Source organism: Hemicordylus capensis, chromosome 5 (assembly GCF_027244095.1).
Source record: "Hemicordylus capensis ecotype Gifberg chromosome 5, rHemCap1.1.pri, whole genome shotgun sequence".
Taxonomy (NCBI): domain Eukaryota; kingdom Metazoa; phylum Chordata; class Lepidosauria; order Squamata; family Cordylidae; genus Hemicordylus; species Hemicordylus capensis.
This window is the reverse complement of record NC_069661.1, coordinates 213,950,508-213,964,097: the sequence shown is the minus strand read 5'-3', so window position 1 is coordinate 213,964,097 and position 13,590 is coordinate 213,950,508. Positions and strand designations below refer to the sequence as shown.

General features: G+C 44.2%; 1 protein-coding gene and 1 long non-coding RNA gene across 5 annotated transcripts in view; one reads left to right on the top strand and one right to left on the bottom strand.

The window, feature by feature from the left end:
* The window catches only part of LOC128326868 (uncharacterized), an 18,392-nt gene extending 17,621 nt beyond the window's left edge, over positions 1-771 (bottom strand). Inside the window, exon 1 of the long non-coding RNA XR_008308313.1 lies at positions 661-771. This is a non-coding gene — a long non-coding RNA (uncharacterized LOC128326868). The remainder of the gene's footprint in view (positions 1-660) is intronic.
* The window catches only part of CSDC2 (cold shock domain containing C2), a 23,667-nt gene extending 10,077 nt beyond the window's left edge, over positions 1-13,590 (top strand). For 2 of the 4 annotated variants that reach the window (XM_053254616.1, XM_053254619.1), the window contains exons 2-4: positions 4,432-4,621; positions 5,873-5,995; positions 8,172-13,590. In XM_053254616.1, coding sequence (XP_053110591.1) covers positions 4,432-4,621; positions 5,873-5,995; positions 8,172-8,334 — 476 coding nt within the window. In that variant the 3' untranslated portion in view covers positions 8,335-13,590. Of the gene's footprint in view, positions 1-849; positions 1,048-4,431; positions 4,622-5,872; positions 5,996-8,171 lie in introns of those variants that run through there. The other 2 variants (XM_053254620.1, XM_053254617.1) reach the window with 2 other exon arrangements.

The window sequence follows — 13,590 nt, the reverse complement described above, 5'->3', positions numbered from 1 at the left end:
AGAGAATCTTATTTATCTAGGTTGCTAAGAGTCGACACCAACTTGACGGCACTTATTCAATCAATCAATCAAAATAGTATTTGTTTAAGCTGTTCTCAGAACTAGAAAAAGGGAGGTATATAATGTGTCTCACCCCACTTTGACAATGGGAAAGCAAATGAGTTCAATATAGGGGTAAATATAGCACGAACCCTCAATCAAACATCTGTTAGGGTGTTGCTTCCTCTTCACATTCACTTTAGACATAAGACTGGTAAAATTTAAAACACCATATCTTTACTTTGGAATCACCTAATAAAAAATTATAAGAAACATAGTTTTGTTAAAATGTAGTTCTGTTTAAATTTTAACATCGTATCTGAAGCCTTTGAAATATTGAGCTGGGAAATAATTCAATGAAAATAAGAGATTATTCCACTGTGGATCGCCATCGCCACTGTAAAATTCCCTAGAGAAATCACTATAACAAAATTATAGCATTCCTCTGTGTTGTGCGGTCTAGCAAGAAGAATGACATTAACTGTCTGTTCTCTTAAATTTGGGACAGATGCATATTTCTCCAGAGAGGTGACTTTTCAGTGGCTAGTACAACGTTGTCTCTGTTCCACAGAGATTATTCTTCCAGGAGCTGAGTAGGTGAAAGTAAAATCTATTTCTCACCTAGCTTAGACGAACTGATGATGCTATCCCTGGATACTTAGTCTTCTCCTAAAATCACTTTCACACATGGAGTCTCAGGCCTGTGGACTCGAATCTCCAACCATGGCCCCCCCCCTCTCTCCACCCAACGGTCACTTTTCCAACTGCCACTTGGTCTACATTCTGTAGTCTCTGCCCCTCCCCTTTGGTAGAATTCTGCAAGCTGATGTACTCAGCAGTTCATGCGAACGCACAGGTGTTAGTGCATTCATTGACGTAAGAATCTTTCTCCTGGACTCCTGAGCCCTTTAGTTGGGATTAGTAACTTGAAAGGCAGTCTCTGTAGAACCAAGTAACAACAGATGGGGAAGTCGGCAAAGGCTACGTCTCTACTAACTAAGCAAGGAGGTACCTATCAAAGTAGCGAGCTCTCTTATATTTAGCAGGAGGAGAGCAACTATCCCTATTTATCCTAACATAGTGTCCCTTCCAGTGACAGTTGCTAATGTCTCCCTAGTGTTTCTGTTTAGACTGTGAGCCCCTTTAGAATAGGGAACTATCTTCTCATTCCTTTTGCTATGTAATCACTTTTTATTATTTTTGTAAGCAATGTATACATATATTCTTAAGTAGCTGGCCTGGGTGCAGAGCATCTACGCCTCTAGTTCTCCCTTGTTCTCAGCCCTCCCCCTCCCTCTTCCCTCTCCCCCCCCAATGGTTTTTCTCTCTGGCCAGCCACCTAGCCAGCCATTTTCCCCAGCTGCCGCCGTGTTCTCCCCCCCCCCGGCGGTGCTTTTGCTTTCTCTCTCTCCCCCCGGCCGCCACCACTTTCTCTGCCCACATGCCTGCCTGCCTGCCTGCCTGTTCGCTGGCCTGTCCATTGGCCTTATGTTCCCCACCGCCATTGCTTTCCTCCCCCCTCCCCTCACTTGTGAACTCTCGTGAGAGCTGCCACACATGGGATTAGCCACAAGTACATCTTAGAGAATTATATATAGAGATAATAAGTTGGAAGTGGGAGTAGTCCAGTCAGAGTGTCTGGGAGTGAGAATCTATTATCTGAACAAAGATGCAGATGATATACAATGCAGGCAGTCGATGACCTTTTGATATCTACTCTAGTTTTCCTCTTTAGTTTTTTCCAATGATTCATTCCTGCTAATGTTAGTTTGGTTTCTTGAGCCAGAGGAAGTTTAATGGCTCAATAAATGGGTGAGAGAGGTCAATGGCTTCCTTACTCTCATAGTTCTCAGAGAGGTGAAAGCTTTTTGTCTACAGACTCTTAATCTGTAGAGGATCTACAGACTCTGAGGATCTAGCCTTGCATTTGCACAGGAATCATTAGGTTCTCTTGTACACAAACATGGTCTTCTCTAAAGTGCTCCCTTTTGGCTCAAATATACGGTATGAGCAATACATGCAGGAAAGCAGGCACTGCTATTTACTATTCTGTGGCCCACCAAGGGCTGCAGTTGTGCCAGAGCAGACTGTTGTGTGTTTAAGTCTGGTCGTGTATCTAAGCTCCAGTTTTAAAGATACAAATATAAAGCTGTGTGTGTTCTGCCCAGTATCATGGAATGAGAAGCTGTTCCTGCCCCTTGCATTGACAAAAAAGGGGCCCACTGAGCATTTGTCACTTAAATCTTGGGATACATGGCACTTGATTCTTCTTGGGGAAGCATTCCCAGATGTTTGTTGCTGCTGAACAGCTGGAAAGTGGCTGTTTTTACATCTCCCTGAAGGTTGCTCACACATTGCTCTTTGCGGGAAACTTCAGAAAAGCCAAGCAAATAGTTTGATGATGCTGTGTGTGTGTGTGATTGCTAAATAAGCCAAAGCAAACTGATCGAGAGCGAGGGAGAAGGCAAGCTGCTGGATCAAAAACTTTAAAAAGAAGGGATGCTTGCCCTGGAGTATCTGCATGTTTTGCAAAGTTTCTTTAAAAGGTGTTAGTAGCCTTAAAGGCAAATAAAATAAATGACAAGCCTACAGATTTAAGATAATTATCGTTGTAGGAAACCTTGACTTCAACATAGCTCCCCAAGCCAGTTTTAATTCTGGCGATAAGCCTTGTAAGGCCTCGTTGCACACATCGGGCCCTGCCATCCACAGTTTTGCTGCCCAAGGTTATTAAAAATGCAGAAGTGTTTGTTAAGGCTATGCACCATTTTCTTTTCACCATTTTCACATTTCCCCAGCCCTAGATATACTGTACTCCTGCACTGGAAGAGGAAAGGGGAATAATCATCTTTCCCCAGAAAACACATCCAGGAGTGATTGTGATTCCCATGTGGAACATGGCTGTGTCACAGTCACCTACTGGTTGTCTGTGACAGCGTCACAACTGCCCAGTTCCAAATCAGTGGTGTGTGTGATGAGATTAGCACAAGTATGCATCCTGTATCTGCAGACTGGTAGTTTGTCCTCTGGTTTTTCCTGCTGATAGCCAAAATTGTGGCCTAGTATGCATAACAATGGCAGGACTCAGACAGGAGTGTACACAGGTTATAGGAGAAACATAGAAGAGGGCAGCGAAGCAGACAATGGAGTTGGAGAGAAGGAGCTCCAATCTTGCAGAAGTTGGAGAACAAGTTAAGTGAGCTACTGTGATAAGAATAATTATTAATTTTTAAGAGGATGAATAGATTTAGGAAACAAATTCAGTATTTAGCCACGAGCTTTTGTGAGGATAGTCCGGGAACGGTGAATGTAGCCATATGACATTCATTGCATTTTGGCCTCGGTAGCTAAATCTTTCCGGTGTGCATGAGGGAAAACTATATAGATGAAAAACCAGAAAGTTCTCCTCTAGCCAGAGGGGTGTCATCTGTATGTGTGTCTTCCTATGTATGACCCCAAGTACTGCTTTTCTATCTATTTGGGAAGAAAGTGTAAAGATGGATTTAGAACTGCTTTTGTACATAGATTGTACAATCTATTCCTTTACCTTGTAAGTAGCCATTCTATAGGCCCCCAATCCTAGATGGTCCTTGCTCTGCTTGTTGTGAGTGCTGAAACAGCACCGATAGGCTGTCTACAGGTGCAAGTGTGGTACATCCCTTGTGGGGTCCCTGCACCTATTGGATGCCTTGCTCTCCTGTCTCCTGCCAGTTACTTGGTTGAAGGTCAATGCTTAATGACCAAGTGTTGTGTTCTGGTTGTGTGATGATGCCTTGCCCCCACAACAGTGAAGAACTACCTCGACCAATCCTACTATCAGCCACCACAGCTTCTGAGGTGTCCCTGGTGACCTATCATGTAGGTGATAATGGCTGTAGGAGCTCCAGAAGCTCTACTATTAGTAAAAAGGGTTTGTAACATCCCATCCAACCGGGTCATCAAGAAGAGACAGCTTTGCTTGTAGGTTAATTGAAGTAAGCCATTTAGAAAAGGTAGGCCTGTCTTGATCTGTTATTAACACATTATAGACCTGCCTTATTCACCTCCATGAGAACAATTCCCTAGTCAATGGGTTGAGCTGTATCTTCTTCCCTGTCCGGTTTGATAGTAATTACATGGGCAGAAAGTTTTGGGTAGCTTGGGATAACAATAATAGTGATCTCCTTTTCACTGTCTTGGGAGCTGTATGCAAGACTATTCTTGTTCATGCCAAGTAGCTTCTGCATTCCTTAGGACTCTTGCAATGTAGTCCCATACATGTTTTATTGGAATTAAGGCCTACTGTGGTTAGTGAGGCTCGCTTCCTATGCACACTTGCCTGGATGGGTTGAATCCAAAGGCTAAAGGCAGCATTGCTCATTGCTTTCCTGTTATCCACTTTTCTCATTCCAGAAGACGGCCACACCATGTCATCTGACCAGACTTCTCAGTCCACTGTGCCCCCTCTCCACTCTCCGAAGTCACCTGTGTGGCCCATTTTCCCCTTTAACCGGGAGGGAAGCCGCATCTGTGATAGGGGTAACCACCTTCTTCGGGACTTACCCAGCCCCCTTCCCACCAAGAGAACCAGGACATATTCTGCGTAAGTAGCCAGATGATGCCATTGAGGTAGAGAACACAGAATATGAGATGCAATGGAATGTTTTTTTCTCATCCTAACATGGTTGAACATTTAGGACTGTCCATGAAGTATTCAAGGACATGGAACATACATAGCAGGTGGGATAATTAACTAGAGATGGGATTTAATATTAAAGTATAGTAATTGGTTAATGTATGTTTATTTGCTATTAAGGTGCATGGTTTGAGGGGTATTATGTATGAAGCATATTGTGTTAATATGGTCAAGGACCATAATAAAGGAATTGAATACTAGTTGATGAGTGTAGAAGTAATGATTCTAACTATAAGCTTGTTTTCAACTATAAACATGATAAATATAAATCTTTACCCTTGGAGCATTACGGAACTTGGTAGCATGGGTAGCCCATGATGATACTACTTTCTGACATTCTTGGTTAGTTCCCAGTCAGTCATGTTGTTGATTTACTCCCAGGAGTAATATAAATACTCTTTGACAATGGCTGTAGATTCTGTACCCAAATCACTGGGAATAGCTTCAGTTCTGAAATGACTTCAAGTATCTAAGCACACAGACACACACAGATTAATGTGGGAACTGAACAATGAATTATGTGATACCATGTAAGCTGACGCTAAGCCTGTCCAGCTAAAACTGTAGGTCCTAAAGTAGGAAGCCTGTACATCAAGATGGTAGCTTCCTGCCCTCCTCATTTTAGTATACAGCCAGCAACACGGAGAGCATGCTGAGGGAAAAGTCAGATACTTTTTTGACCTGTGAGTCTGATATTACACTTTACTGACAGGAACCACCCTGGTGCTGTCACTTGTATAAGCCAGGAGGAGCTGAAGAGCCCTAGATATCTGGTCTAGAGATTAAATGGGGGAGCTGTGCTACTACTTCTGGTTGCTTGCAGATATTAGCTCTCCTAATCCAAAGTCTTCTTAGTTGTGGATGCTTTAGAAGAAAGGTAGTTATTGAGTTTTGCAAGTTGATCCTAAAAAGGAGTGTATGTTTTTTAAAGACTAGTCTCTGTTAAATTTCAAAATTTAAATATGTTTAAAAGGAATATGTTGAGATCTTGCTGAATTTGGGCTACATTTTCTTACAGCAGTAGTCTGGACTGTGAGATTGTTGAAGCATATTTAAGCAGAGAGCAGCTGAACTGTCAAAAAAATATCAGTGTGGTTGACTAATTCTCATCTCCTTTTTTTCTCCCCCCCACCCCAACTCTCTCTTAACTCTTGCTAGGACGGCTCGTGCCTCTGCTGGTCCTGTCTACAAGGGTGTATGTAAGCAGTTCTCTCGCTCCCAGGGCCATGGTTTCATCACTCCAGAGAATGGCACAGAGGACATATTTGTACATGTGTCTGAGTGAGTTCCGGGAGTGGGGTGGGTAGGTCGCAGAACCTTTAATACCTAATGGCAAGGGTTCCCACCTTGGGTTCCAGATGCTGTTGGATTATAATTCCCATCATCCCCAGCCACAAAGACCATTGCGGTTGGGAGTGATGGGTCCAACAACACTTGAGGAGTCAAGGTTGGGGAGCCCGCTCTTATGGCATATCTGCATAGTCTGTCTGAGCAGCCAATACTCTGTCCCCGCCCCCTGCTTTCCCCACTGCCTTTTATTGGCAGCATTAGTGTAATGTACAGAGCACTGTGTATAAAGTGCTCTCTCCCATGCTGGTATCTAGATGCTGACAGAATAAAGCTTTTTATGCATGAACTAAATGCATTGTAGACCGTTGCTTTAGAATTGTCTAGTACATGGTGCAATAGGGCCTAGATGTTGCTGGAAAATTTCTACTCTGCCTGCCTGCCTGCTTGCCTCCCTCATTGTCTTCTGACAACCCATCTATACTTATGCATTACAAACTACAAATATTTCTATACAGCTTTTCAACAAAAGATTCCAAAGCGTTTTACATAGAGAAATAATAAATAAATAAGAGGGCTCCTTGTCCCCAAAGAGCTCACAATCTAAAAAGAAGCATAAGATAGACACCAGCAACAGTCACTGGAGGTACTGTGCTGGGGGTGGATAGGGCCAGTTACTCTCCCCCTGCCAAATAAAAGAGAATCACCATGTTTAAAAGGTGCCTCTTTGCCTAGTTAGCAGGGGTTTAAAACATCAAGGAAACACAAGTCACCCGAAATTCTCATTGAAGCTGGTTTGGCAAGAATGGTTCTCTACAAATGCAATGTGGGGTCTAATCTGAGTGTTTAAAGCTCCGTGTTTCTTCTAGACTTAAGATTATTTTAACCTGATGGCTGCCTCAGTGGGATACAATGAGATCGGCCCCCTAAGTTCCTGCACTTACATTAACTACAATGGACGACAGTGAGGCTGATTATCAGTCTGTGGGATGGGACAGAAACATCAGAAATTTTAATTTCTTATTGAAACCTGTACAAACGGTAGCTTTCAAGATCAGTGGTGGTGGTGGGAATGTTTTTAAATGGCAAGAAGTTAGGGCTTAGACATCAAGAAAAGCATTCTAATTATAGAAGCAATGAAACAAGTTGCTTAGTGGGTAGTGGAATCATCTTCATTTTATGGTTTCAGAGAAAAGCTGGACAAATGTCTCTTAGGAATGCTGTAGATATAGGGTATCTTGCCTAGTGTCTGGGAGGAAGCAAGACCTGAGAACTGAAAAAACCAGAAGGAAAAATACTTTCTGCACATCTCCTTCTGCAGAGGATCTAACAGAGCAGAAATGAAGGCACAGAATAAGTCTTTTCTGGCTGCTGGCTGCTTATGCTTTTGTGGAAGAGAATAGGGGCTGTTAATGCAACAAAAAGTAGCAAAACTGTAGCAAAATATTAGCTATTGTTACCCTGATTTTCTTGATGTGATACTGCCAACTCCTGGAGGAGTGTGTGTGAATTTTGTCCTGTTGTGCTAACAATTTATTCTGAGGAAGTTCAGAGAGCCAGCGTGGTGTAGTGGTTAGAGTGCTGGACTAAGACCGGGGAGACCCGAGTTCAAATCCCCATTCAGCCATAAAACTAGCTGGGTGACTCTGGGCCAGTCACTTCTCTCTCAGCCTAACCTGCTTCACAGGGTTGTTGTGAAAGAGAAACTCAAGTATGTAGTACACCGCTCTGGGCTCCTTGGAGGAAGAGCGGGATATAAATGCAAAAATAAATAAATAAATAAATAAATAATTTGCACTGACCTGGCTGAAACCTTTGTGGTATTAAGAATGGAACAGCATCATATGCCCTTGGACCAAGGGGTATGTGGTTTCCCCCTCTGCTATCCTCACAACAGTTTTATGGTGTATGTTAGGTTGAGAGTGAGTGACTGGCCTCTGATCACCCACTGAGTTTTCATTGCTGAGTGGAGACGGACTCTGCTTTTCCTAGTCCAAATTATTAACCACTACACCACACTACAGTTCTATGAATGGATTAAGATCCTTGCAAAGCTACCATCGCCAGCATTCCTGGGGGAACAAATTGGTTTGAAACCAGCTTGTGTAACACCAACTACTCTTTACTTCTGTAGTTCACAGTTCTGAAATGTTCCTTCCTTTCTTTTCAGCATTGAGGGCGAATATGTCCCTGTAGAAGGCGATGAGGTCACATACAAGATCTGCCCCATCCCACCAAAGAATCAGAAGTTCCAGGCTATTGAAGTGGTGCTCACCCACTTAGCTCCGCACACAAAGCATGAAACATGGTCTGGCCAAATAATTGGCTCATAAACTGCGTTGGAGCCTGTGGGCCAGCTCCACCAGGAAGTGGAGTTGGATGGTGTGGTGATGGGTGGTGAAATGGCTGAAGCCAGGGAAGAGAGGCCAGGTGGCAATTCTTGGTTGCAGTGTGACTTGTTTGCATTTATATCTGGTCTTTTCTAAGATTTACTTTCTTGTTTGTTTTTGCTTGTAACTGCTTTTCAAGATGGCAAGCAGGAAGCGGGAAAGTGCTGCTGGGTGGATTTCCTCTTGTGTGACATGAGCTCTTAATTGTACCTGGTTGAGCAAAGGCAGAGCTCCTAGTCTGTATGTGTGTGTGTGCGTGTGTGTCCATCTCGAAAGACTGGCATCTGTTTTGCTGCTACCCTGAACAAAAGATTAACAAAAGATTTGTCTATTATGCTGGTCCCTTTTAGAGAAACTCTCCCTTTGTCTTCAAGAGGGTCTGGATCCAGTCAACCCTCCCCTCTTAGCCACAGTCAGTGCTAAGGGGTGCAGTCGTTTCTCACTTTCTGGGGAGAATTCTACTGAAAGTACTGAGGCTGTAGTGAATCTTCCAGAGCCTTTTTCAAATTATGCCATCTAAAACACTGGAAGGGTTTTTTGTTCATCCCAGCCATCTTGCCTTGTGCAGGGGAGGGACCAAATAACTCCTCATGCTTGCCCATTCCATTGATAGCACTTTTCTGGATTTCTGCCCATCTTTGTTCAAACCTACTTAGGAGGTCAGTGGTTTGGCTAGTGGTAGTATGGTGGGCATGACAGATGTTAACACCTAGTGACAGATGTTGCTTTTCTCCTTTGTATTGCAGATACAACAGCTGTTATGTAATATAATGTATGTTGGACCTGCAATACATAAGGAGAAAAGCTGTACTTGTGATACAAATGAGAAAAGCAGTATTACATGAAGAGCCAATAGAATGCATAGCTTAAGAAGCAGAGTTTTTTTGGGGGGGGATGTGATCCACTAGATCTCTCCCCTCCCTCAGTGGCATTCAAACAAATTTTTCAGTTATTTCTCATACAGTCCAGATAATCAGAGATTGTATTATCTTGACTTTTAATCTGAAGTCTTCCTGTTCTGTTGGGAAGAACAGAAATTGGGAAGGGGAGGAGGCCTCTGTGTTAATGGAGAATTGGACATGATCACCGATGTTGCCATTGGAAGAAATCTTGGAATGGCTAGATCTTGTGATAATTCCATTCTCAAAGGCATCATGTCGTAGCTTTCATGCAGACATGGCAATTTGGGTGCTTGGTTCTTCAAGAAAACCGTTAATAGGTATTTTTGTGAATATACTGACCTGCAGTTCTTTATGCTTCCAATGTCTCAATTGATAGAGATTTTTTAAAACACAAAATGTCCTTCTGAATGCTATGCATACAGACTTCGTGTTAATTATTGTAGAATTCTTCCCTTTTGACATGACTGCTGAACTGCGCTACGGATCCCCTCTTCTGTAGCCATTTTTAAGGAGGGGGGAGGGAAGGGCCAGGGCAGAATATAAATTTGAATACTAGAACAGATCTTCCCAGAGCAAGCTGATCAATCATTCAGACGCATCCAGTTTACACAAAGCTAAACCTGCTTTTCAAGTCTTGCAAAGGATGGTCTTACCACAGTGTCTAAAATCTGTTATCTTCCTACTTTTGATTATACACGATATCTGCATATATCCCTTCACACCTATGACTTTTTAAGGGACTCCTTCTAGGTCCCTTAACCCCAAATTGTTCCTATTCTCTCCTGTACATAGCAGTGGCTTGTTCTAGATGGTCCCAGTAGTTGTGGCAATTTCTTGCTCCCAGTCTAGACTTCACACATTTTGGATGGCAGCAATGCTGTGATAGGGGAGTGCTGTGTATATATAGCTCATACTTGGACACAGTCCTGTTTGTTCATTTCTAAGCAGGGGGAGGTTGTCTTTCCCCATTGCTTTTAAAGTAAAAACAGCTGCGTTTTTGAGTCACATTGATGTCTTAAATTGCAGCAAAACGTAGTGTCAGAGGTGCAAATACATGTGTCGGTTTCAAACAGAAGATCAGGTTGGTGGGAGGTTCTGGATTTGGAGGTCTTCTCTATTAAACAGTCAAGTTATCCTGCTGCCTTTTCCCACATAGATTGAGTCATAAATGTTGCCATGAATGCATTTCATGGGTCTCTTTAAAAACAATGCCAAGAAGGGCCTCAGAAGTTAAAGGCATCTATGTGAGAAGAGGAATATTCTGTTGGGCATGAAACAGAGGCCCTGGGATACATCTGTTGTACCTCTTGGGCAATGTATGGTGGTCGTTGGCAGTAGAGATCTGCTTGGAGAGTGGGATTTATCCACTACATTTCCAGAGACGGCTTCAGTATTTTCTGCATGTATTGTGTGTTTGGATGTAACGGATAATGCACTTCCTTGGGTTGGTTGTTTGGGCTAGTTCTCAGTCTTCTGTTTATCCTCACACAAACCTTTTGAAAACTATCCTCTGTGTGTCTGATTCTGTGGTCAGTGAGGGTGATGTGCAAAAGAGATGGAGGAATGATGTATCAATGGCAAGATATTTGAAGCTGTAAGAGATGTTGCTTTGATGGCTTGCTTCAGTTGTTTGGTTCTTTTATAGCCTTCCCGAAACACTTACTACTTTCTCCAGGATATACAGGGTCATGTCGAAAGCACAAATCTAATTTCTAATATTCTTCTAAATGTTCTGAGGGGAAAGACGTCCCAGGATAGGTTGCTGCATTTTGAGTCTACATGGCAGTGTTCAAGCCGCGGCTAGACGCAATCTGAAGTTCAGTGGACAATGAGAAGTCTGAAGTTTCTTAGGCAATGCCAAGGTTCTGTCTGAGGTTCTTGGAGAAAAGCTGTGTATCAGGGGTAATCAACTTGGCTCTCCAGCTATTGTTGAACAACAACTCCCATCGCCCCCAGCCACAATTTATTGTGGCTGGAGTCGGGGGCAGAGCCACCATTGCACAAATGGGTTCAAATAACCCAGGCCATCCCTCAGGGGCCACACCTTGTGCCCCAGCCATGCCCCCTGCATCTGATGCCAGACACGGGGGCTGTGGTTCAGCTTGCAAATGGGGCCATGCAGCTGGAGTGGCTCTCCTTGCCTTTAAGAGGCACAGAGAGCCGCTCCCGGCCATGCTGTGAACATAAGGCTGGCCGATTTTGCTGGCAAATGGGGCTGCGCAGCCCAAATGGGGCTGATGTCAGACACGGGGGGTGTAGCTAACTTCCGCCCCTGCATCTGACATCAGAGGCTGATGCAGGGGGCAGGGCTGGGGGGCTGTGGCAGCGGGCTGAACCCAGGCGGCGGCTGCTGCTGGCCTTCCTCCGTCACTGGATAGAGATGCTAGCAGTTGTAGTTCAACAGCAGCGGGAGAGCCAAGGTTGCCCACCCTTGCTTATCCACATTGGCTGATGCACTAGCAGTAAGCCGTACATTTTTTGAGATAACTGTATTGAAGTGGAAGTTATGTATCCACAGTGAGAAGCTGAGGACTTTGCGTCCCACCTCTTGGATAAGTTGGAAGGAGCCCAGAGTACACTGGAACAATGAGTCTGATGTCCTGGGTGCATCCTATTCACAGGGGCTTTTATGATGAGCTGTGTCCAGGTGTATCTAATGGATATCTGACCTTCCACAGTCCACATTGCATCTCAGGAGCTTTACCTCACATTGGTCCTCCATCCTTGCAACTAAATAGGAGGTAGCTGTGACTGAGGGGCTGGTGTCGGCTGCTCATTGTACATGATTCAATGCAGAAGGGTAGCGTGGTGTTTATTGAGCACCAAATCGTCATATCTAATTCCTCATGGTCCCAGTTTGGCACTGAGGTTTAGCACTACAGTGCCAAATGTACAGAGGTGCCCCAAGAGAGCATTTCTCTCCATGTTAATCCGGGAGGATTGGATGCAGCTCTGCCAAGAAGGTGAGAAAGTTCTAGTAAGTACGTGGCTCTTGGCTTCTGAATGAGATGGGGAGCAATTCATGGTTCAGCCTAGATTTAGAGTTGATCTACAAGTTTAGCAAAATTGCAAGAGAGTCCTTCTGCAGCAGGTTGTACACTGCAGGTGAGGATTGTGTATTTCTCCCCACAAACTCCCTGCACATAAAGGAGCACACCATGGGGAGAGATCCTTCCTTAGCCCTCTCTTTGGTGTGCTAGTTGAGACATATAAGGCACGTGTGTGGAGAGGCTTTTAAAAACACAAACCTCCTCCTTTCAAGCTGTCTGAAGTTTTAAAAGTCCAGAAAGACTCTGCCATGTGAATTTTCTGAACACACACGAGTGGTTTCAAGCAAGACTCTGCAGAAGGGCTGCCAGCTGCCTTTTAGGGAGGAAACGGAGGTCCTCTTGATTGATCAACACTTGTGTCCTCTGTGATTCTATTCAATTGATTATGAGCGGGGCCACTATTGGCATAAGGCAGCCTTGGACAGTTGCTAGGGGCCCAGTGCCTTGGCCCCCTGGGGAAGATTGAGCCCAGCTAGCAGCCAGGGGTGGCTGGATGGGCCACCTCCCCTTACCGTGGCAGCCAATGCAGGTTTCTTCCATTCTCTGAAGTAGCAACAGTAGCATTCCAGCTGCAGCCCACCATGTTTTTCCCTCTGGAGTGCCCTATGTAGCGTGATACCTGCCACCACAGGAAGGGAAGGGGTTGTCATCTTTCCCTCTTAGCTGACACCAGTCCCCTTCTGGATTAAAAGAGAAACACTCACAATGACCTGGCAAAGAATCAAATAACACTAAGGGTGATGGAAGAACCTCTGGATAAGTAGGGAAAGGGGGTAGTGAATGTTTGCTGGCTTGTCAGTAAAGTCATTTAATGAACAAATGAGGGCTTACCATGCATAGATGTAGGGGAAGGAATGAATTCTTTTTGGGGAACTTTCCTTTAGCCCCAACATAAGAAGACAGCAGGAGTCTAGAGGAAGCCTTTTCTCTCTTTCCCGTCATGTATTCCAGCCCCTGTGTTTGACCTGCTTCCTGTGACAGTCAGAGGGACTTCCTGCTGCTGCTCGGCTTCCATTGAACACCAGCAGCTCTTAGCCTCTGTCCCTCTCCTTGAAGGTGCAATACCAGGGCGAGTGCCACAAAGCTGTGACTTCTCTCTGGGGATGCTTTTGATTCTCTCTGAAATAACCTTGTTACCTATGGTGTCTTTTGTGTTTTTACAACTTAGCTGTGGTCCTTGCCTGTCTGACCCCATGTTGACCTTTGTAACACTGGCAATAAACCATTAAAGTGACTTTCCCACATTA